Source organism: Mobula hypostoma, chromosome 22 (assembly GCF_963921235.1).
Source record: "Mobula hypostoma chromosome 22, sMobHyp1.1, whole genome shotgun sequence".
In the NCBI taxonomy this organism is placed as follows: domain Eukaryota; kingdom Metazoa; phylum Chordata; class Chondrichthyes; order Myliobatiformes; family Myliobatidae; genus Mobula; species Mobula hypostoma.
The window spans coordinates 15,830,845-15,852,454 of NC_086118.1; the positions used below are offsets into that span (position 1 = coordinate 15,830,845).

General features: G+C 40.1%; 1 protein-coding gene across 1 annotated transcript in view; it reads right to left on the reverse strand.

Annotated features, from left to right (window-relative positions):
• The window catches only part of LOC134360192 (myosin-4-like), a 39,811-nt gene that overhangs the window by 13,970 nt on the left and 4,231 nt on the right, over positions 1–21,610 (reverse strand). Inside the window, exons 6-22 of the mRNA XM_063074240.1 lie at positions 21,534–21,561; positions 21,330–21,444; positions 20,751–20,843; positions 20,537–20,600; positions 20,334–20,432; positions 20,112–20,215; positions 19,885–20,023; positions 10,461–10,579; positions 10,205–10,354; positions 8,563–8,733; positions 5,850–6,153; positions 5,671–5,741; positions 5,319–5,406; positions 4,991–5,108; positions 4,742–4,865; positions 3,036–3,172; positions 2,680–2,935 (exon numbers count right to left, since the gene is read on the reverse strand). Of these exons, the coding sequence (XP_062930310.1) occupies positions 2,680–2,935; positions 3,036–3,172; positions 4,742–4,865; positions 4,991–5,108; positions 5,319–5,406; positions 5,671–5,741; positions 5,850–6,153; positions 8,563–8,733; positions 10,205–10,354; positions 10,461–10,579; positions 19,885–20,023; positions 20,112–20,215; positions 20,334–20,432; positions 20,537–20,600; positions 20,751–20,843; positions 21,330–21,444; positions 21,534–21,561 (2,180 nt within the window). The remainder of the gene's footprint in view (positions 1–2,679; positions 2,936–3,035; positions 3,173–4,741; positions 4,866–4,990; positions 5,109–5,318; positions 5,407–5,670; positions 5,742–5,849; positions 6,154–8,562; positions 8,734–10,204; positions 10,355–10,460; positions 10,580–19,884; positions 20,024–20,111; positions 20,216–20,333; positions 20,433–20,536; positions 20,601–20,750; positions 20,844–21,329; positions 21,445–21,533; positions 21,562–21,610) is intronic.

Genomic DNA, 21,610 nt, shown 5'->3' on the forward strand with positions numbered 1-21,610 from the left:
AAGCAAGCATAGATATAAAGCAACTCCAAGATGTGAATTTTATTGTATACAAGACAAAGCTGAATCATGGTTGATTTGACAAAGATCTGGAGCAAATACAACTTTTCAAATAAACCTATTATGCCAATAAATTACTGCATGTTTCTAGCAACCTGGAAACACTGTCACAGAGAAATAGGATCTTCTGCAGAATAGCATCTATGGAACAGTCTTTACTACCTTTGGGAAGAAGACCTCAAAAACAAATGACTGTTTCGAAGCCAAATTCAGGAGGTATTCCACCGTTCCTCCAACCCCGTCATTGAAGCCAGGCATGCTGCTCTCATTGAATGCAAGCTTTCACCAATTGAAGGAACCTATATACCCTTAGGGCTGCTAGAAGTAAAGTTCAGCAAACTGCCAGGCACTATGCCAACGAGTACTAGATGCAACTTGGTGAAGACATCCAAACCACAGCACTGATAGGCAATATCAGGGGTATGATTGTATGTATGATGGCATCAAGAAAGCTCTCGGCCCCTCTCAGAACTAGATAGCTCCTCTCAAATCCATCAACGTGGAAGTGATCAGAGACAGAAACAAATAGATGGAGAGATCGGTAAAAAAATTACTCTGACCTCTACTCCAGAGTGAATACTGTTGCTACCTCAGCCCTGGTTGCCGCTGAGTGCCTGCCAACAATGAAAGAACTGGATGAAGAGCTGACCTTAAAGGAGCTCAGCAAGGCCACCAGTAGCATGGTCTCAGGGAAGGCACCAGACAATAATAGGATTCCCTCTCACCTGATTAAGCACTCCATGTCTACTCTAGTGTACCCTCTGCATGAAGTACTCTGTCAGTGCTGGCAGGAAGGAACTGTATCACAGGATATGAGGGATGAAAAGATCATTACATTCTACAAAAAAAAATGAGAGAAGTGACTATAACAACTAGAGGGACAGCTCCTTCTTGAGTGTTGTTAGCAGAGTCTTCACCGGAATCTTCTTAGTCCACCTACAGAAGTTGGTTGAACTTGTCTAGCCAGAGTCACAGAGTGGCTTCCATGCTGAAAGTTCAGCTGTGGACATGACTTTCTTCCTCTGAGAACTCCAGAAGTACAGAAAACAAAGGAAGACCCTTTGCATTGCATTTATTGATCTCACCAAGGCATTTGACCCAATCAGCAGAGACAGGCTCTTTCATATTGTTTCTAAGGTTGACTGCCTGCCAAGACTCCAGAGCATGATTGAATCCTTCCACAACAACATGGAGGGGATTGTCCAGTGCAACAGCAGCTCTTCAGAGCCCTTTGATGTAAGTGGTGTCAAACAGGGCTGTGTTCTCATCCCGGTGCTCTTTCAGATCTTCTTTGCCCTTCCCCTGAGGCACGCATTTGGCACTACAACAGATCTACTTTCACACTAGATCAGATAGCAGGCTCTTTAACCTTGCCTGCATAAGAGCCAAAACCAAATTGCGCAAGGCTATGATCAGAGACATGCTGTTTTCTGATGTTACAGCAGTTACAACCCACACTCCACAACACCTCCAGAGCCTGATGGATCATTTCTCTCAGGCAGCAAGGGAATTTGATCCATCTATCAGCCTGAAAAAGACAAAGGTCTGGGGACAAGATTGGAGGCATCACCACTCATTACCATTGAATGTTGTTCATCACTTCACATACCTGGGGTCCATCATCAGTAACAACCTTTCCTTGGATGCAGAAATCAACAAGCGCATCAGGAATGCTGCAACAACTCTTGCCCACCTCACGAAGTAAGTCTGGGAGAACGCCAAACTCTCAGTCAAAACAAAGATGACAAAGACAGAGTACATCGCTGTACAGCAGAGACCTTGGCAACATATGCTAAGCTGGAGAAAAGGCTCAACCATTTAAGGTGCCGTTGTTGCATCTTGAGCATCTCCTGGGGAGACAGAGTACCCATTGCTGAGGTTCTCTCTCATGCCGGCCTCCCGAACATATACACCTGCTCAATTGGCACCAGGTGGAGAAGCAACCTGAAACCACAATTTAAATCAGACGAGGAAAATTTCCTGAAAGTAGCAGAAGACCAACAGCCCCATAGAAAGAGCTGAGGCCACTTATAGATGCGACCTTTGCAACAGAGACCACCACTCTTGCGTTGGTCTCATCAACCACAGATGGTGCTGCACCAAAAACATAGACAGCTGGTATGCAACATCCATGGTCGACCTCGACCAACAGAGGGACACAGTGTGCTCCAATTGTTATCATTTTCTCATTTTTGCTGCTCAGTGATGGTTAGCTTCTGAGTTCTAAGATCCATTCCACCCACGTAGCTTCAACCATGAAGCTATCTCCAGTTTACCACGTTTTTGGAATCCATGTGAAATGTATTAGCTTTCTTGATCATTCGTCCGAACCTCATGTAGAATTTTCTTGATTTTGTAGAAATTAAAAATATCTCACAAAGGTTTTATATGAATAATTGATATAAAAAGTGGAATTTTCTTATCAAACTATTAACAAAGAAACTGGTCAGTACAAATTAAAGGTGATAATTCATTTGGCTGACAATTGGACAAATATATTTCATCTCCTTAACAAGTGCAAAATTATAATAATGTACAGTATTCATTAAATTCAACAATTCTATTAAAGATTGAAATATTTTATAAAGTATATTGTTGATAAATTTATCCAAGAAAACCTACTGCCTGCACTTGAAGAGCCAGGTCATTCTTCTCTTGTATCAGGGATACCATTTTCTCCTCTAGTTCTTTTCTCCGTGCTTCAGATTTGGCTAGCAACTCCTTAATTTTCTCAAACTCTTCTTTCATGGTCTGCATTTCCTTTTCGGATTCAGCGCTCCTTAGAAGAGGTTTGATCTTAAAGAAGAGTTTCATCCATGACCAATGCTTGACGTTCATGAATGCACGGATGTTGTATTGCACGGTAAAGACTGACTCCCTGGAAGAAACAGTTACAAAGTCAAAAGCACACCAATGGGAATGAACATTTATCATTTCTTAAACCAAAGCCCATTAACTTGTAGGTAAATGCAGTTTACCTTCTCTCCATCATCCGCTTGAATTCAACTCTCATGAGATATCCGCGGCTGACAGCTTGTATTCGGGTAATAAGTAGGGCCAATTTGTCATCCCTCATCTCCTCAAGTGCACCCAGGAGGCCAGCTTTGAAAAATACCTTCAATGGAATGAATAGCTTAAGATTGTGACCAGATATCATTTTGTTCATAACAGGAATATTTACCTTTTTGTATATTTTTAATTCACATAGTGGATGTGAGTTTCATTGGCAAGGTCAGTACATTGCCTATCTCTAACTGAAAAGTGTTGATTCGCCATTTTCCTGTATCACTGCAGACCTCGTGGTGAAGGTAGAAAGCACTAGAATTCAGACACAGTCCGATTATAATTTCAACTCAATATAACATATAACTTGGAGGGGAACTTGTAGACACTGGTGTTCCCATGCATCTTCTATCCTTTGCCTCTTTGTGATTAGAGTTTGAGGGAGCTGCTGGCAAAGAAGTCTTGGTGAGTTACTGAAATACATTTTGTTAGTGGTGCACAATTCAGCCACAATACATTGATGGTGAGAGAGTTATCATCCAGGATGTTAGATGCTGTTCCATTAAAATAAGATTGTCTGGGTCATTGTTGCAATTATTGATATTGTTAGAGCTGCATTCAGATGAGTGCAGAGTATTCTACTATATTTTTGATGTGGTGGAAAGGCTTTGAAGACTCAGGAAATGAACCACATGGCACAAGTTCCCCAGTCTCTGATCTGCTTTTGTAACCACAGTTTTCTTTTATGTGGCTGGTCCATTTCTGTTACCATTGAACAGCGACCAACAGAACACCCATGATCAGGAAATGGCTGATTGTAATTAGTGTCTGGCTATCTGATCTGAGCCTGCCAAGAAGTTGGGTTCAGATTGGAGCAGGTGTAAACTGTAATAAATCATTTAGATCTGAGTGAGTTCAGGCTGTAGTAGGGTATATCCTGGTCCGGATGATATACTTACAATTCACAGATGTGAATAAAGTGCTTGATATTTATGACTGGATCAGATTCTTAGATTTGACAGAGGTATACAAAACCATGAGGACTATAGATAGGTGCTTTTTCCACTGAAGATAGTTGGGACTACAATCAGAAGTCATGGGTTCGGGGTGAAAGGTGAAAAGTTTAAGGGGAATATGAGGGAAATCTTCTTCACTCAGAGGGTTGTGAGAATGTGCAATCAGCTGCCAGCACAAGTGGTGCTTGTGAACTCCATTTCAATGTTTAAAAGAAGTTAGGCACATGGATGATAGGGATATGAAGAGCTATGGTCCCTGTGCATGCCAATGGGAGTAAGCCCCTTAAATGGTTTCAGCATGGACTAACTGGGCTGAAAGGCCTGGTTCAGTGCTATATTTCTCTATGACGCGAAGAATTTTAAATACATAGGCACGTGCGTGGTTTAGATTGACTACGGTCAGATTGTGCTTTCAATTTTATATTCTAGCAAATGCCCATTGGAAATGTCATTATCCATCATGGAAAGGAGTTGGTCATGGCTTGGCACTTGTACGGTATGAATGCACTTGTTTGGCACGCTTGAATGTTACCAAATTTTACCCACATGTAGGTGTGAGTTGTATCATTTCCTGAAGAAGTGAAAATTGAATTAAACACTGTGAAGTTGTCAGAAAACATTTCCCACTTTTCATAGATGGAAGACCAATATAAATCACGCCTTACCTTGGTATGACCAAATCTATATTGTGTGCGATCAATATCAATGGAATTCAAGAGCTTTTCAGATGCCTTCTTACTATCGATGAACTGTCCTTCAGGAATTGCACTTACATTCAGAATCCTATATCTGTTCATTTTAATACAGGGACATTTTAAAAGGTGAAATTTTAAGCTACTTTTCTTTTGTATAATTTTATTAATTCAATACTTGTAACATTTAATAATTCTGTACTTTATTTTAGCAAAACACACCTTTGCTTAAAATCACCATAGAGAATTCTGCTTGGAAATCCCTTTCTGCAAATTCTAATTCCTTCCAGCACACCATTGCATCTGAGCTGATGCATGACTAGATGATTATCCATGACACCTAGGATATGCAAAAATTATTTCAAAAAAATTGGCTTCTTAAATATGATAGATTTCCTATGACTTAGACACATAAGTAACATCTAGTAAAAATTAAACTGATTTCAAGTTCATTAGTGAACACCAAAAGATCTTGGAAAGGTGTCAGAAATATTGCATTTCACTACAAGATATGTTTTTTTGAAATACTAAGATAATCTGCTTCAGTTACCTGGTGTCTTTGTCTCATTGGGAATTATACATCTCACAAAATGCGGGTGAGTGGACCTTAAGTTAGTCATCAGTTTATTCAGATTTTCCTGTAGATGACAATACAATTTCAACATTTTACTAGCAACTTTATGATTGTATATGATATTGTACTGTATTCTAATAAATTAATCAATATTCTAATTATTGTTTGAACATTATTAATGCATGTAATAAGAAATTTGTGATTATTTAACATGTTTCTTACAGAGAAACAACATTTCCTTTCTTTGGTTAACATACCAACACCCTTGAACCTATTCACCTTTTACCCACTATCAAAACACACAATCCTGATAGAAAAATAAACATACCCTGAAAAGAGCAGATACAGTTTGGAAAGATGAACCCTTCTTCTTCCCTGCTTTCTTGCCACTAGTTTCAGCTGCAAAGAACATTTTCAGAAAAAAAGTCATTCAAAAATGATGGACAAATTATATCGATTTGTCAGGATATTCTTCAATACAACGTTTGTGAACTAATCAAATCATACCTTCTGAGGCATGGGCACTGTAAAGTGTTTGCAAGAGTTTCAGTGAAGCCTTCTGGTACAGTGCGACAACTGTTTCATTGAGTGGGTCTTTGTTCTTTTCCAACCATCCATTTACATTATAATCTACGATGCCAGCATAGTGGATCAAAGCAAAGTGGGCTTCAGCCTTCCCTTTGGGAGGCTTGGGCTTCTGGAAATTGCTTGTCTTTCCAAGATGCTGGTCATATAGTTTATTCCTGAAAGTTATGTCTGTGGCCTTAGGAAACATACACTCCTCTTCCAGGATTGAGAATATCCCCAAGGGCTGTGGAATAAAATAAGCATTTATTGGAATATACATTCATTAAGTTACAGGCATGAGAAGTAGTGTCATCCAAGATTTTACTGCTCTGTGCCTGTTTCTTACCAATATTTACCCATTCATTTGCAGAAGACAGGGCTAACTTAACCATGAGATTCTAGCATCAAGCAGCAGAACCTTAAGTACCTGCTGTGGGGTGGGAATGTCCGAAGAAGCCTTGGAAGCCTTTTAGAGTTAGCAAACTCCTTCTGCTGGTCTAGCCAGATGTGAACCAGACCGGGTTTATTAAGGTTAGAAATAATTACGAATTATTAAAGTAAGGGGTTTCTTCTTTTATGTTACTGTGTATGTTAATTAAAATGGCTTCTTTGTTATGTTGAAATTAAAATGGTTCTTTGTTATGTTAAACGCTGAGAAAGTCTCTAGCTAGCACTTTGCTTGGGTTATAACAGATAGTAGAGTACTATGAACCAATGGGTATCTATGTTATTCTTTCTTGGGGTGATATGCTGTCTCATATGGCTGGGAACCAGGGGCTTTTGGCGGGGAGTTGGAGGAGAGACCTGTTGGACGGACGTGGGGGAAAGCTCAGGTTGAACACTCCGGGTGGACCCGAGCTGCGAGTTGAAGGGGCCAGAGTGGTCCCGAAGAGGTTCCCGAGCTCCAACATGTGCACGAAGAAATTGAACTTTGGTAAGTCTGGTGCCTTTTCCATTCCTTTTTTGTATTGAACATCTATTAATCTCATAGACTTAGTAATATCTATAAAGTGTAATTGGTAAAACGTACATTGTGTGCTGGCTGATGATCGATGTTTGAAGCTGAATCAGGTGGCAGTTGTACAGCAACCGTTGTAACCCTGGGAGACAAGGTGGGCGGAGGACGGGGTTTCCCCGAGATAAATACGAGCCAATATAGCTGAGCATTACATTAAAAATATAGGAAATTAAAACTTTTCAAATAACTTACACTTGGTTTAGGAGTCATTTCTTTGTTTCTTTCTTATGCAGCCCCTCAGAACTGAGGACGATATAGCTTTGTGAGATCTGAGGTGGCTGAAGGAACCAATTTGGAAATGACTGGTTCTTTCACACCTCCCCCTCGTACCCCATCTGTTACTTATTTTTATACACACATTCTTTCTCTCTGAATATACCCCTTGCCCATCCTCTGGGTCCCCCCCCCCCCCTTGTCTTTCTTCTCGGACCTCCTGTCCCATGATCCTCTCGTATCCCTTTTGCCAATCACCTGTCCAGCTCTTGGCTCCATCCCTCCCCCTCCTGTCTTCTGCTATCATTTTGGATCTCCCCCTCCCCCTCCAACTTTCAAATCTCTTACTCACTCTTCCTTCAGTTAGTCCTGACGAAGGGTCTCGGCCTGAAACGTCGACTGCACCTCTTCCTAGAGATGCTGCCTGGCCCGCTGCGTTCACCAGCAACTTTGATGTGTGTTGCTTGGTTCTTTCACAGATGAGGACAGACTGGACAGATGACTGGTTCATTAGTAAGGTGGAGCGTTCTCTCTACCAGTTATGTAAGGACTTTGTATACTCCCGGTGCAAAGCTTCACAATGCTCAATAACACCATAATGTTCCTCTCTACCTTGAGCTGTCCTGAGGCAGAAATTGCCAGGAGACAGTGGGGACATTGCAATTCTTCAGCGAAGAATTGAACATATTCATCAATTTGACCACCTGGTCACCACTTCGCAACACACAGCTGAGAATAGAGTATCTGCTTCAGGAGTTTGACAGAGGGCATGTGACTCAGGACATGCTTGCCCGACAGAGCCTTATTGTGGGGCATTATAAATGAGAATAGTTTTAAGGTAAGAGATTGGAGATTTTAGGGGGATATTAGAAGTTACTCCTTTGCACAGAGAGTGAGTGATAGCTGGAATGTGCTGCCAGAGGACGTGGCGGAGTAAGATACAACTAGTATATCCAAGAGGCATTTAGATGGACACTTCAGTAAGGAATGACTAGAAGAATATGGTCCTAATGCAGACGAAAGGGATTACTGTAGATGTGCAAAACAGTAGGCATAGCTGTAGTGGGCAAAAAAAGGCCTGTTACTGTGTTGTACAACTCTATCACTTAATGGGCAATTGAGAGTAAAAAGAATCTCAATGCTGGAGAGGTTGCCGAGGAGAGAGCACTAACATGGATTCCTCAGGGCAACTTTGCAAACTTCAAGCTTCACTGCTGAGATGGATCTTTAGCTGGGAAATACCTGGCAGACTTTGGATAGAAAGTTTGGAATTACTGAGTTTGCCACAAAAACTTACCCTCACTTATACTCAGAAACAACGGCAGTTTCTCGCAGATCTGCCAGAAATTTCCAGAAATAAACAGACCCTATCGTGCCAGTTACTGGCATTGCATTGTAAGTACCATGCCCTTTCTTTCCTACCTTCTCAATGAGTTCAATGCAAGCAGCCAGATCCATTCCAAAGTCAATGAATTCCCATTCAATTCCTTCCTTCTTGTACTCTTCTTGTTCCAGAACAAACATGTGGTGGTTGAAGAACTGTTGCAGTTTCTCATTAGTGAAGTTGATACATAACTGCTCCAGGCTGTTGAACTACACACATAAAGAAAAATATTGCTCGATTAAGTAGTTATTGTGTTAAAGTCGTTAAACTAAATTTGCAAAGAAGTTAAACGCCATTTCTTTCCATCTGTAATTTATTAAATATCCCATCATTTTTCCCAATTCAAATGCACTCTTATTGTGGAAATTTCCCACGCAAGTATAGCATTCTACAATTGCATTCTGGAGATCATATAATACTACCACCAGCAGGTGGATACAAATATTGGGTGAGACTTCCAACATTATTATGGAAAAAGTAAATTTGTAATTCATGTAAAGCTGATAACATTATGTAGATTGAATTTATATCTGAACATGGAATATAATATCCCTTAGCTTCTAATCTCATTTTAACATAAATTTACTCTTGGTCTTAAAAATATCATCTTCTATAAACAATTCAGCAATGTTTTTCACTAAAAATTCTTATGTCCACTTATAAAATGAAATGGTAATATAAATTTGCTGACATTTAAATGAAATCATGTATTGAGTAGCAAATTTCTTGATCTTCTAACAATTCCAAAGAACATTAAGCCCATGAAGTTGAGTGTGATTATTGATCTAATGCCAAAAATAAGTCAGACTTTGTACAAAGTCAATAAACAGCAAAGGACTAGATAATCTGTTTCTGTGATTTTATTGAGATCGTCCCTCAGTCATTGGGGAAGGAAATCCTCTCATTTTCCTTCAATAGTATAATGGAATCTGGATGAATAGATAGATTTTGCATTTAATATCTCATCTAAATGTCTCCACCTCCACTGAAGTATCTAGCTGGACTATCTAATGAACTCCATGGTTCAAAACCAATAATAATCTGTGAGAGAAGCATGTGAGTGGCCATTGAACCATGGCTAGCACAATTTATTTACAAACAACATAGCAAACTCCAAGTAGAGAAACTGGAGAATATAATTCTAGTGAAATTATATTTACGCTCTAATGAGAAGTTTTTATTACAAATGTGGACATAATAATTAGTAATGAAAATGTTTTTAATCGGGCCAGCTGGTGGCCCAATGACATTGGCGCCAGACCCGGGAGCGGAGATCCCCGGGTTCGAAACCAGTCGGGGCCTTTCCCAAGTATGCTTTCCATCCATGCCGGGTTGAGTGTCGAGATCGCAAATCGACCTCGTAAAATAAAGGAAAAAATACTGCGAAAATGTCTGTGTGAGGAGTGACGAGCCACACTGTCTCCCTCTCGCTCCACACCTTGTAAAAGCCATGAAAAAGACATCATCACAGATGCATGCACGCACACGCACGCACACACACACTGACGCACATGCACAGACACACACGCATGCAGGCACACGCCAAAAAAGAAGAAATGTAAAGTAGATGCTTTCCAGCAAAATGAAAATTATTTAAGTATTAGCATCCCATCACAAAAGATCATTATCATCATACAGATAGAGAAGGTTAAATATTCCAGTAACTGTTTTATCTCTTACATCAAAAATTTCAAAGCCAGCAATGTCCAGCACGCCAATGAAAAATTGCCTGGGTTGTTTAGTGTCCAATTGTTGATTGATACGCAGTACCATCCAAATGAACATTTTATCATAGACGGATTTTGCAAGGGCACCAACAGCATTGTGCACCTATCAAGATAAATATATATTAGGTGGAAAATACTTGCCTACAGTTTTATATAAATGTGAACAGTTTCAGAAGAATCTCACTTTAGGATTAGGAATGAATAATTACCTGCTGTACTGTCTGGCCCTTTGTCACATATTCATTGCCAACTTTTACTCGTGGGTAACACAATGCTTTGAGCAACTCAGCAGAGTTCATACCCATCAGGTAAGCAGCCTTGTCAGCCACTAAATAGACAAAAGTCACAGTCTTAGAACGTTACAACACAAAGAAGAACATCTCTGCCCTACAGGCCAAGTAACTGAAACACTTTAAGGTAGCCAAGATGGTAACACAAAAATAAAACATTACAACTGCTGGAAACAATAGACAATAAACAACAGACAATAGGTGCAGGAGTAGGCCATTCGGACCTTTGAGCCAGCACCACCATTCACTGTGATCATGACTGATCATCCACAATCAGTATCCAGTTCCTGCCTTATCCCCATAACCTTTGATTCCGCTATCTTTAAAAGCTCTATCCATCTCTTTCTTGAAAGCATCCAGAGACTTGGCCTCCACTGCCTTCTGGGGCAGAGCATTCCACATATCCACTGCTCTCTGGGTGAAAAAGTTTTTCCTTAGCTCTGTTTTAAATGGCCTACCCCTTATTCTTAAACTGTGGCCTCTGGTTCTGGACACACCCATCAGCGGGAACATGCTTCCTGCCTCCAGCATGTTCAATCCCTTAATAATCTTATATGTTTCAATCAGAAACCCTCTCATCCTTCTAAATTCCAGTCTATACAAGCCCAGTCGCTCCAATCTTTCAATATATGACAGTCCCGCCATCCCAGGAATTAACCTTGTGAACCTACGCTGCACTCCCTCAATAGCAAGAATGTCCTTCCTCAAATTTGGAGACCAAAACTGTACACAATACTCCAGGTGTGGTCTCACCAGGGCCCTGTACAGCTGCAGAAGGACCTCTTTGCTCCTATACTCAACTCCCCTTGTTATGAAGGCCAGCATGCCATTAGCTTTCTTCACTGCCTGCTGTACCTGCATGCTTACTTTCAGTGACTGATGAACAAGGACACCTCCATCTCATTGCACTTCCCCTTTTCCTAACTTGACTCCATTTAGATAATAATCTGCCGCCTTGTCCTTACCACCAAAGTGGATAACCTCACATTTATCGACACTAAACTGCATCTGCCATGCATCCGCCCACTCACCCAGCCTGTCCAAGTCACCCTGCATTCTCATAACATCCTCCTCACATTTCACACTGCCACCCAGCTTTGCGTCATCTGCAAATTTGCTAATGTTACTTTTAATTCCTTCATCTAAATCATTAATGTATATTGTAAACAGCAGCGGTCCCAGTACTGAACCCTGCGGTACCCCACTGGTCACCGCCTGCCATTCCGAAAGGGACTCGTTAATCGCTACTCTTTGTTTCCTGTCAGCCAGCCAATTTTCAATCTATGTCAGTACTCTGCCCCCAATACCATGTGCCCTAATTTTGCCCACTAATCTCCTATGTGGAAGTAATAAAAAAAAACAACAGAGGCTACTGGAAAAAATCAGCAAGTCATGCATCAACTGAAGAGAGAAAAACAGTTAATGTTAAAATCTAAAATATTAATTCTGTTAGCTGCTTCACAACTACTGTCTGACTTCCTGAGTATTTCTAATATTTGGTCTTTAAGTCATGCTACACTTATACTGATGATTAAAACAGGACAAGGATGTTGACCAAAAAATTGCAGCTCGGTCTAACATCAGGAGTGCAAAACTTGTACGTATGAGTGATATTTTGGAAAGCAAATCTGTCGACTGTAGACATTAATAGATTGGCAGCACAGTGGTAATTGGAATTTATTCTGTAGGAATCTGAGGTAGTGCACTTGGTGAGAAAAAAGACACAGGAACATATCTGATGTGATAGGATACATGACAAGTGGAGTGGGGAAACAGAGGAATCTTGGACTGCAAGGCCAGGGACACCTGAACACAGTGGAATAGTGAGGTAAGACAAAGCACAACAATTGCAATATAGTATTGTTTACATAACAAATAAAAAAATAAGGAGGGCATACTACAACTGCTCAAAGCACTGATAAGGCACAGATTTGTACTGCATAAATTCAGGTCAACATATTGCAGAAATGATGTGACAACTCTGGAGAGGTTACAGAAGAAAAATGCAAGGATATTGCCTGCAAGTTTAGCTAGAAAGAATTCCTGTGCAAACTGAAATTATTTCTTTGAAAAAGAGTTGTTGAGAAGGACATCTAATTGAGGTATACAAGATTGTTTGATGTGAAGACAAAGGTCCTATATAGATCAATAACTCAGGGCCAAAAAATCAGGGTAATTGATCAAAGGGATAAAAATTAAGATAGATATTTTCTGTTGAAGTTCTTGGGGACTGGAATTCACTGCTTAAAAGGATGATGGAAGCAAAAACTCTCATCACATTTAGAAAGTGACTCAATGAACATAATAGGTTATATCCTGCAAGACCAAAGACCAAGAACTCGGAAGTATATTTAATCAGAATGGTTGCTATACCCAGACGAAGTGTATCGCATGTTGGTAAAAGAAGTAAAAGAAGAATTTGTGGATGCTCTGACTATAAATTATTTGTCATCCACAGGGATTATTATCGGAAATTATCCAGAATCCATTCTGAAGAAGCATGTAAACCTTCATAAACGATGGCACAAATTAATCAGGATCAATGTGGATTTCTCAATTGAAAGTCACTTCTGACAATGCTCATATTTCTTAAGGAGGGATCGGGGGGTTGATAAGGGTAATGTTTTTGCTTTTGACAAGGCCTTATATGACAGAATAGACAAAAAGGAAAAAACAATGCAAAACAAATGGCAAATTAAGTCAAAATTTATGTTAGCAACTTGAAGCAAAGAATAATGGTACATGGGTGTTTCATCCAACTGAAAGACTATTATCAGTAGTTTCCATAGGACCCAGCATTCAGTCAGTTGTGAAGCACAGCCAGTGGCATATCTAAGGTATGGCAGGTATGGCACATGCCCTGGGCACCACTAGAAGCGGGGTGCCACTGAGTAGTTTCTATTAAAATCAGAGAAGCCATCCTCGGATAATGAAAAAAGAATTTTCTTCAGATGTATGATCTGTCTTTGATTATCATGGGTGAGAAGCACTAGGATGGCCTTATTGCAGAGCATTGTGTAAGAAGACCATGAAACGTTTCTTCACGAAGAAGAAGGAAAGTGGAGTTGAAGGACGGAAAAGACAAAAGTTGGAGATGGAGGAAGCAAAGAAGTCGAGCAGGTTCTTCATGCCCTTCTTTGAAAAGCCCGGAACAAGTAGTTCGACACGTTCCATGGAGTCGCCTGCACCTGCTACGTTTGTTAGAATCTGAAAGTGGATCAAGTACAAATGCGTCACAAGCCCAGGAGGAAATCAAGTCAGATAAATCTGAATATGACGAGATTAAGAGTGAGGCTGCCACAGAGAACGTGGACATGACAGGAGGGGAAGACGATGGTGATGGTGGTGATGTTGAGTTTATTGACGAGATTTTACCTGATGAGATTGAACCTGACGATACTGAACCTAGTGAACTGGATGGTGTCAAAGAGCCTCGAACTGTCATACCAGAAGTGATTGAACAGCATGACATTGGACTTCTGAAGTTCGACAAGGATACTGGAAAAGCAATTCTGCCTGATGCGTTGAGAACAGAAATAATAAAGGTGGGTTCAAAGTATTTCCAGAACAGTGAGGGGCCTTTCCTACCAACAAATAACCACTCAATGAACCAAACTTGGTTCAAGAGGAAATTGGGAAATGGTCGTGGTGAGGAAGTGACTCGCTCATGGCTGGTCTATTCCCCTTCTAAAAAGTCTGCATTTTGTATCTGTTGTCTTCTCTATTCCCTGTCAGACCATCAATCCTCTTTGGAGCACGAAAGGGGATTCAACCAGTGGAAAACATCTGAAAGTGTTCATGAAAATGCCAAGAATCATCGGGAATGCTTCACACAGTGGAAAGAAATGGAAAGAAATTTAGCTGGAAACAGAGGAGTTATTGATGCAGTTTTCAGTCACAGATTGAGAAGGAGAAGCAGAAGTGGCGTGATATCTTGACGAAAATCCTTCACTGCATAAAATTCCTTGCGGCTCAGAACCTGGCTTTGCAAGGACACAGGGAGTCACTTCAGCTAGATGATCACTCCAATGTGGGAAATTTCCTTGGCTTACTGAAACTACTGGCCATCTTTGACCCTGTCATAAAAGAACACCTCACTCATCTGGAAAGTCATCCTGGATCCACATCTTATCTTTCACTGGATATCCAGAACAAATTCATCCACATGATGGCATCCAATGTTCACCAGAGTTTACTGAGAAGCATTCGTAAAGCCAAGTACTATGGTCTCATGTTTGACTCGACTCCTGATCTGGCACGCCATGAGCAGATGTCAGAAGTCGTGAGGTATGTGGAAGTTGATTTTGAGAGGAAAACAGTCCGTGTTAGAGAGTCCTTCCTTGGTTTTATCCAGATAAGCCAGAAGGATGCTGAGAGCTTGGTTGAAGACATCTTGAAACAGCTAGAGAAGAACGAAATGGAGCTACAAGATTGTCGGTCACAGTTCTATGACAACGCTGCTGTGATGGCTGGACACAGAAGTGGTGGTTATCAAAGAATGTGAGAAAAACAACTTGGCAGTGTTTGTGAATTGCGACAATCACTCTCTCAACTTGGTGGGTGTACATGCAGCCAAGCAGGATACAATGATGGTCACGTTTTTTGGAACCATCAAAGCTCTCTACGTGTTTTTCTCTTTTTCAGCACAGTGCTGGGAAAAACTCAAAAATGCCGTGCCTGTGGTTGTTAAGTCGGAGTCCAAAACCAGGTGGAGTGCAAGGACAGAAGCAGTGAAGCCCGACAACAAGTACCGTGAGGAGATACTTCAAGTTCTCCAGGACATGATAGACAATGAAAACAAGACCAGTGAAACAAGAAGTGATGCAAGGCAGCTGTACAACTGCATGCTGAGTTACGATTTTTGATTTTGCTAGGATTTTGGAACAAAGTACTCATTCACATTGACTGTGTTCAAAAGAGGCTGCAGGATCCTAGCATGAACTTCCACGATGCTGCCCTGGATTTGAAAGCCGTCCGAGATCATTTTTATGATGAAAGAGAAGTATTAGTCAGTGAGTCACTCGAAGAAGGAGTCGGTCTCTGTCAAGAATGGAATATTGAAGTTGAAAGATGTCAGAGACGAAAGAAACGAATGGCTGATGAGAGCGCGAGAGACGCTGGGTTCACAGCTAAGGACGAAATGGAAAGAGTCATGAAGGGAACACTCGACTGTCTTCACAAAGAAATGGATGAAAGGTTCACTCGTTTGCATGACACTGACGCCAAGTTTGGGTTCCTTCTCAATGCCGAGGGACTGTGTTACAGCGCCGACAGTAACGACCTAAAGAAGAAGTGCAAAAATTTGGGCGAATTGTACAGCTCTGATGTTGATGGACAGCAGCTATATGAAGAAATTTTGGATTGCAGAATTTTGCTATCAAGGCGGGTCAACATGAAAGTATCAAGACCTGAAGAGCTTCTTGAATTTACTGTTCAGTATGGAGATGAGAGCGTCTTCCCAATCTTCGCATTGCTATTCAGATAATGCTGACCATTGCAGTTTCCATTGCCAGCTGTGAGAGATCATTCAGCAAGCTAAAACTAATACTTTTGTATTTGAGAGCCTCCATGGGTCAAGGCAGACTCTGTGATCTTGCTCTGCTGAGTGTAGAAAGAGAAGAAACTGAAAAAACTGACATTGATCACATCATAGACCAATTTGCATCAGTGAAAGCAAGGAAGGTGCAGTTATAATTTGTTAATTAAAAGATTAACAAGCTTGACTTGTGTTTTTGAGCTGATATTATGGTAAGGTTATCTAAAAGATGGGTGTCAGATGTTTGGATGGGGCGCAATTTCAGTGCTTGCCATAGGTGCTATTTTCCATAGATACGCCCCTGAGCACAGCAAAAGCTCCATTATCAGGTACTTCATTAACAGGTACTTCCATTCAACCAACAGTTAAGAGGAAGCACCGAGAACATATGGGGGCAGCAGTGAGCCAACACCTAGTCCAACAATGGGACAGCATTAAGGGAGCACCCAGACCAATATTGGGGCAGTACTGAGAAAATGCACAAGCTAGAGAACCCAGGTCAAAGCTCAGGCATCACTGAAGGAGACTCTGGGTTACTACTGGGGCAACTCTGAGAGAGTGTCCAAACTGATATTAGGGCAATAGAAAGGGAGTACCAAAGCATCTTGTGCCACTGCTATCGCTTATGATTTTTATTTTGCCTGCAGTATGGTGCTAATTGCCAGCTCACTGCTGAGTACTATAGAAAATGTATTTTATTTCTCTTATTCTTTAACATTTAGTATTAATTCCCCATGGATGTCAGAAAGCAAAGCTTTAATTTAATATGGATAACTAAGACCTAAATGTGGGGTCAGCGATAAGGAAACATACAGCGGATACAAAAGTGGTTGGCAGTGAGGGGGAAAGCTAGAGATGTCAGATGGTCTGGCCATTTGGGCAGAAGAATGGCAAATGGAAATTAATCTAGTGAAAGGTTAGGTAATATATTTGGGGAGGTGTAACAAATCAGGGAAATGTACAATATATGGGAGGCTATTGAGAGATGTGTGGGAGCCACAGGGAGATTGGTTTATACAGTGTATCCATAGATCCTTAAAGTTAGCAGGTTTGGTCAATAAAGTGTTTATAAAGATATATGAATGTTTTCATCTATTAGATACTACATGGAATAGAAAGGCAAGATGATTATATTAGAATTGTGTACAATTTTAACTAGGCCAAATTTTAAGTCCTAGTCATCACATTACAAAAAAAGAGGCTATTGCATTGGTGAGCATGCAGAGGAGGTTTATGAAAATGGTGCTATGAATGGAGATTTGTAGCTTATATGAATCACTGGGTGTTAGTGTTGTTTAATTTGGAACAGAGAAACCTGGGAGTTAGCTTAGCTGAGGTGCAGAAAATTATGAGAAGACTAGGCAAAATAGGTAGAAAGGACTTATTTCATTAGCACAGGTTTGTAACGCCAAGGGGACCGTTAATAGAAGGACTAGAGGGGAGGTGAGGATTTTGCTTTCTACCTAGAGGATCAGAGAGGGAAAGGTGAGGTTCAACTTAATGCCTGACTAGGATCAGAAACCCGCATCTCCTTTAAAAAAGTACTTAGATGTGTACCTGAAGAACTATGGCTTGCAGTGCTATGGACCAAGTGCTGGAAAAAGCAATTAGGATCAATATGACCTTTGTCAACATGGACACAATGGGCATGAATGTCTTCCATCTACAGTGGCATGCAAACATTTGGGCACCCCGATCAAAATTTCTGTTACTGTGAATAGCTAAGCAAGATGAACTGATTTCCAAAAGGCATAAAGTTAAAGATGACATATTTCTTTAATATTTTAAGCAAGAAAACTTTTTTATTTCCATCTTTTACAGTTTCAAAATAACAAAAAATGAAAAGGGCCCGAAATAAAATCTTGGGCACCCTGCATGGTCAGTACTTAGTAACACCCCCTTTGGCAAGTATCACAGCTTGTAAACGCTCTTTGTAGCCATCTAAGGTTCCTTCAATTCTTGTTTGGGGGATTTTTGCCCATTCTTCTTTGCTTCCTTCCCAGCCAAAAAATTCTATTTTAACTTTATCAGTCCATAGGACTTGTTTCCAAAATGCATCAGGCTTGTTTAGATATTTGTTTGGACTTTCTGAATAGAACTTTTTGGCCGCAATCAGCAAAGGTATGTTTGGAGAAAAAGGGTGCAAAATTTCATGTAAAGAACACCTCTCCAACTGTTAAGCACGGGGTTGTATTGATCATGCTTTGGGGTTGTGTTGCAGCCAGTAGCACGGGGAACATTTACTGGTAGAAGGAAGAATGAATTCAGTTAAATACCAGCAAATTCTGGAAGCAAACATCACTCCATCTGTAAAAAAGCTGAAGATGAAAAGAGGATGGCTTCTACAACAGGATAATGATCCTAAGCACATCTCAAAATCCACAATGGACTACCTCATGAGGCACAAGCTGAAGGTTTTGCAATGGCCCTCACAGTTCCCCAACCTAAATATCATCGAGAATCTGTGGATAGACCTCAAAAGAGCAGTGCATGCAAGACGGCCCAAGAATTTCTCAGAACTAGAAGCCTTTTGCAAGGAAGAATGGGTGAAAATCCCCCAAACAAGAATTAAAAGACCCTTAGATGGCTACAAAAAGCATTTACAAACTGTGATACTTGCCAAAGGGGGTGTTACTAAGTACTGACAATGCAGGGTGCCCAAACTTTTGCTTCTGGCCCTTTTCCTTTTTGTTATTTTGAAACTGTAAAAGATGGAAATAAAAAAGTTTTCTTGCTTAAAATATTAAAGAAATGTGTCATCTTTAACTTTATGCCTTTTGGAAATCAGTTCATCTTTTACTCACTTAACTATTCACAGTAACAGAAATTTTGATCAGGGGTGCGCAAACTTTTGCATGCCACTATATGTGGTAATTGTTTAGTGATTTTGTCAGTCAGCACGATTGTAAGAAGCCAAGAATATCTCTTCTGTAGTACAAGTTAGTATGGTTCTATAACTTTAGGAAGGCTATTTTTCCCATCAACCTGGCTATTTCAATTATATATACTTAACCTACTCTTTTTTGAAATTTATTAACAGATCGCCTACTAATTCACAATCATAATTTGTGCAGCACATGACAGATCAGTAAACCTATTGTGCAAAAACAAATTCTCCTCATTTTACATTACTCTTTTGTTCATTTGCCTTAAATCTATAATCTTTCATTCTGTGCTCTCTGCCACTAGAAACACTTCTTCTTTTATCCCTTTAACCAAATGCTTCATTGCTTTCAACAGCTTTTTCAAATCCCAACTTCTTGATTTGTTTCTACTTTACGAAGAACTTTAAAATGCTGAACGTTTGTGGTACTAGCTGTGGACCTTTTCTGCACTCTATCTTATCATTAACAAGCAGAATTTGTGCAGAAATAGTACATTGGCAGTGGAAGTGAAAGAGGATGACATACACTAAGATCAAATATTTTCTCCTTCTGACAGAGGGCACAGTTACATTCCATTATACATACAATTAAATTGGCCCAGACAGATGCTGACAAGCAAACATCATGTGTAAACTTATGAAGATTTCTACAATGAAAATAAATTTGAGAAACAAGAATTGCTAAGCATATGAATTTATTTTAAGATAATAACAGAAAATGCTGGAAAGACTCAGTAGGTCAGACATCGTCTGTGAAAAGAGAAAGCACCAGAATCCCCTTTATCAGACCTGAATTGTTGAATCTATTTCTCATTCCAAGTGACCTGCCAAGTGTTTCCAGTAGCTTTTGTTTTGAGTTCTGATTACTAGTATATGCTGATTTCATCTTGATTTCCATCAAATTGAAATTCATTTAATTTTACCTTCTGTTCCTTCAGGCTCAGCTTGTTCCTCCCTTGGCTTTTGCTTGAACTTCAGGTTACCATAGTGCATTACTGCACCAGTGAGTTTATAGATTCCTACTTTCTCTTCAGCCGTGAAGCCCAAAATGTCAATGGCTTCCTAGAGACCAGAAGGAGCAGCGAATAAATGATAGCTATGCTAGCAAATTGTGGAATATTAAATTCACAGCCATAATTGTATAACTTACATCAGTAGCCATCAGTTCCTCACCATCGTCAATACTGGCCACAGAAATCTCCCCTTGGCTAACAAAATGAAAGTCATAGGGATTGGTGGTAATGAGCATCAATTCTGAAATCAAAGAATGGATTTAGATTGCATGCTTTTCAAATCATGTATTTGATATATATAACATATAATCAACATAATAAGGTAAATTAATCAAGAAGTTAATGTTATCATTTCTTACCAATAAGTTCTGGCTTCTTGTTACATGTAACCTGATAGAAAATGTGGTAACTTCGCTCAGCTTTCAGTTGGAATGTCACCCTGGACTTTTCCAATAGATCTGTATGAGGCACACAGCAGTACATCAAGAAGAATGTTTTCTCTAATAAACTAACGAATGTTTCAAATGTTATTATGTACTTTTGAGCCAGCTGAAATACTTACAAGTTTCAATGTCAGCTGAGGCCAGTTTTCCTGTGGTTCCAAAGTGAATCCTAATAAATTTACCCTTAAAATAAGAATATTAAAATATAAATTAGTAGAAATTCCTGAGTATTAACTTGGTAATCAACTATTATTTACTTGTTTTGCAGCTTAATTTATGTAGGTGATATGCGAATGGTTTTAATACTTCCTGCTTACATTACTGCACACTTACAAAGCGAGATGAGTTGTCATTTCTCACTGTCTTGGCATTACCAAAAGCTTCCAGCAGAGGGTTAGCCTGGATGATTTGATCTTCCAGAGTTCCCTAGAAGTGTTAAGTGTCAAGTATTAATAATAAAACACCCGTTTCATCGGATGAGCAAACAACGTATCAATAATGCCTCGCAGATATGAAATATTAAAATCACACTTATCGACAAAGGTTACCATGGGGTATTTAGATGACATCAGGAAAATATGGACCGAAATCAATCAAAATCTCATTTGAACTGTCCTGCTGGGAGGGGAGTTATATAAAGTCACATTAGAATTGTGGGGAAGTTGTTTTAAATATTGGGAAAGCTGAAGCAGAGACCATCTTAAAGGTTTAGAAGTTGTGTCACAGTCGGTTAAGTCGATGGTTAGCGGGAAGTGAGATCTGGTTCGGTAGAGATCATGGTCACCACTGACACCGTGGGGCGTCAATAGCTTCGTCGTAAGATACAACGGGCATACTTCCGAGCTGTGATTCCCATGTAATTCTGCGCGTAATATTTTAATGCTGGTTCCGCAACAGCGAAGATTGGTTTACCTTCAGCGAACTGCTGCCATGCTCTTTTTTCTTGCCTTCGCCACTGGCTGCAATTGATGCGAAGTACTGGATGACACGTTTGGTGTTCACAGTCTTCCCGGCACCGGATTCTCCGCTGGAGGTAGAAAGCAGAGAACTTAAAAAAAAGTTTAAAATATATTTCCAGTTTTTAAACAGAAATATGCGATAACTCAAAAATCTTACGTGATGAGAATGGACTGGTTCTCACGATCTGTGAACGGAAACCCATGTGTAAGTGACAATACACAATACAACATGCG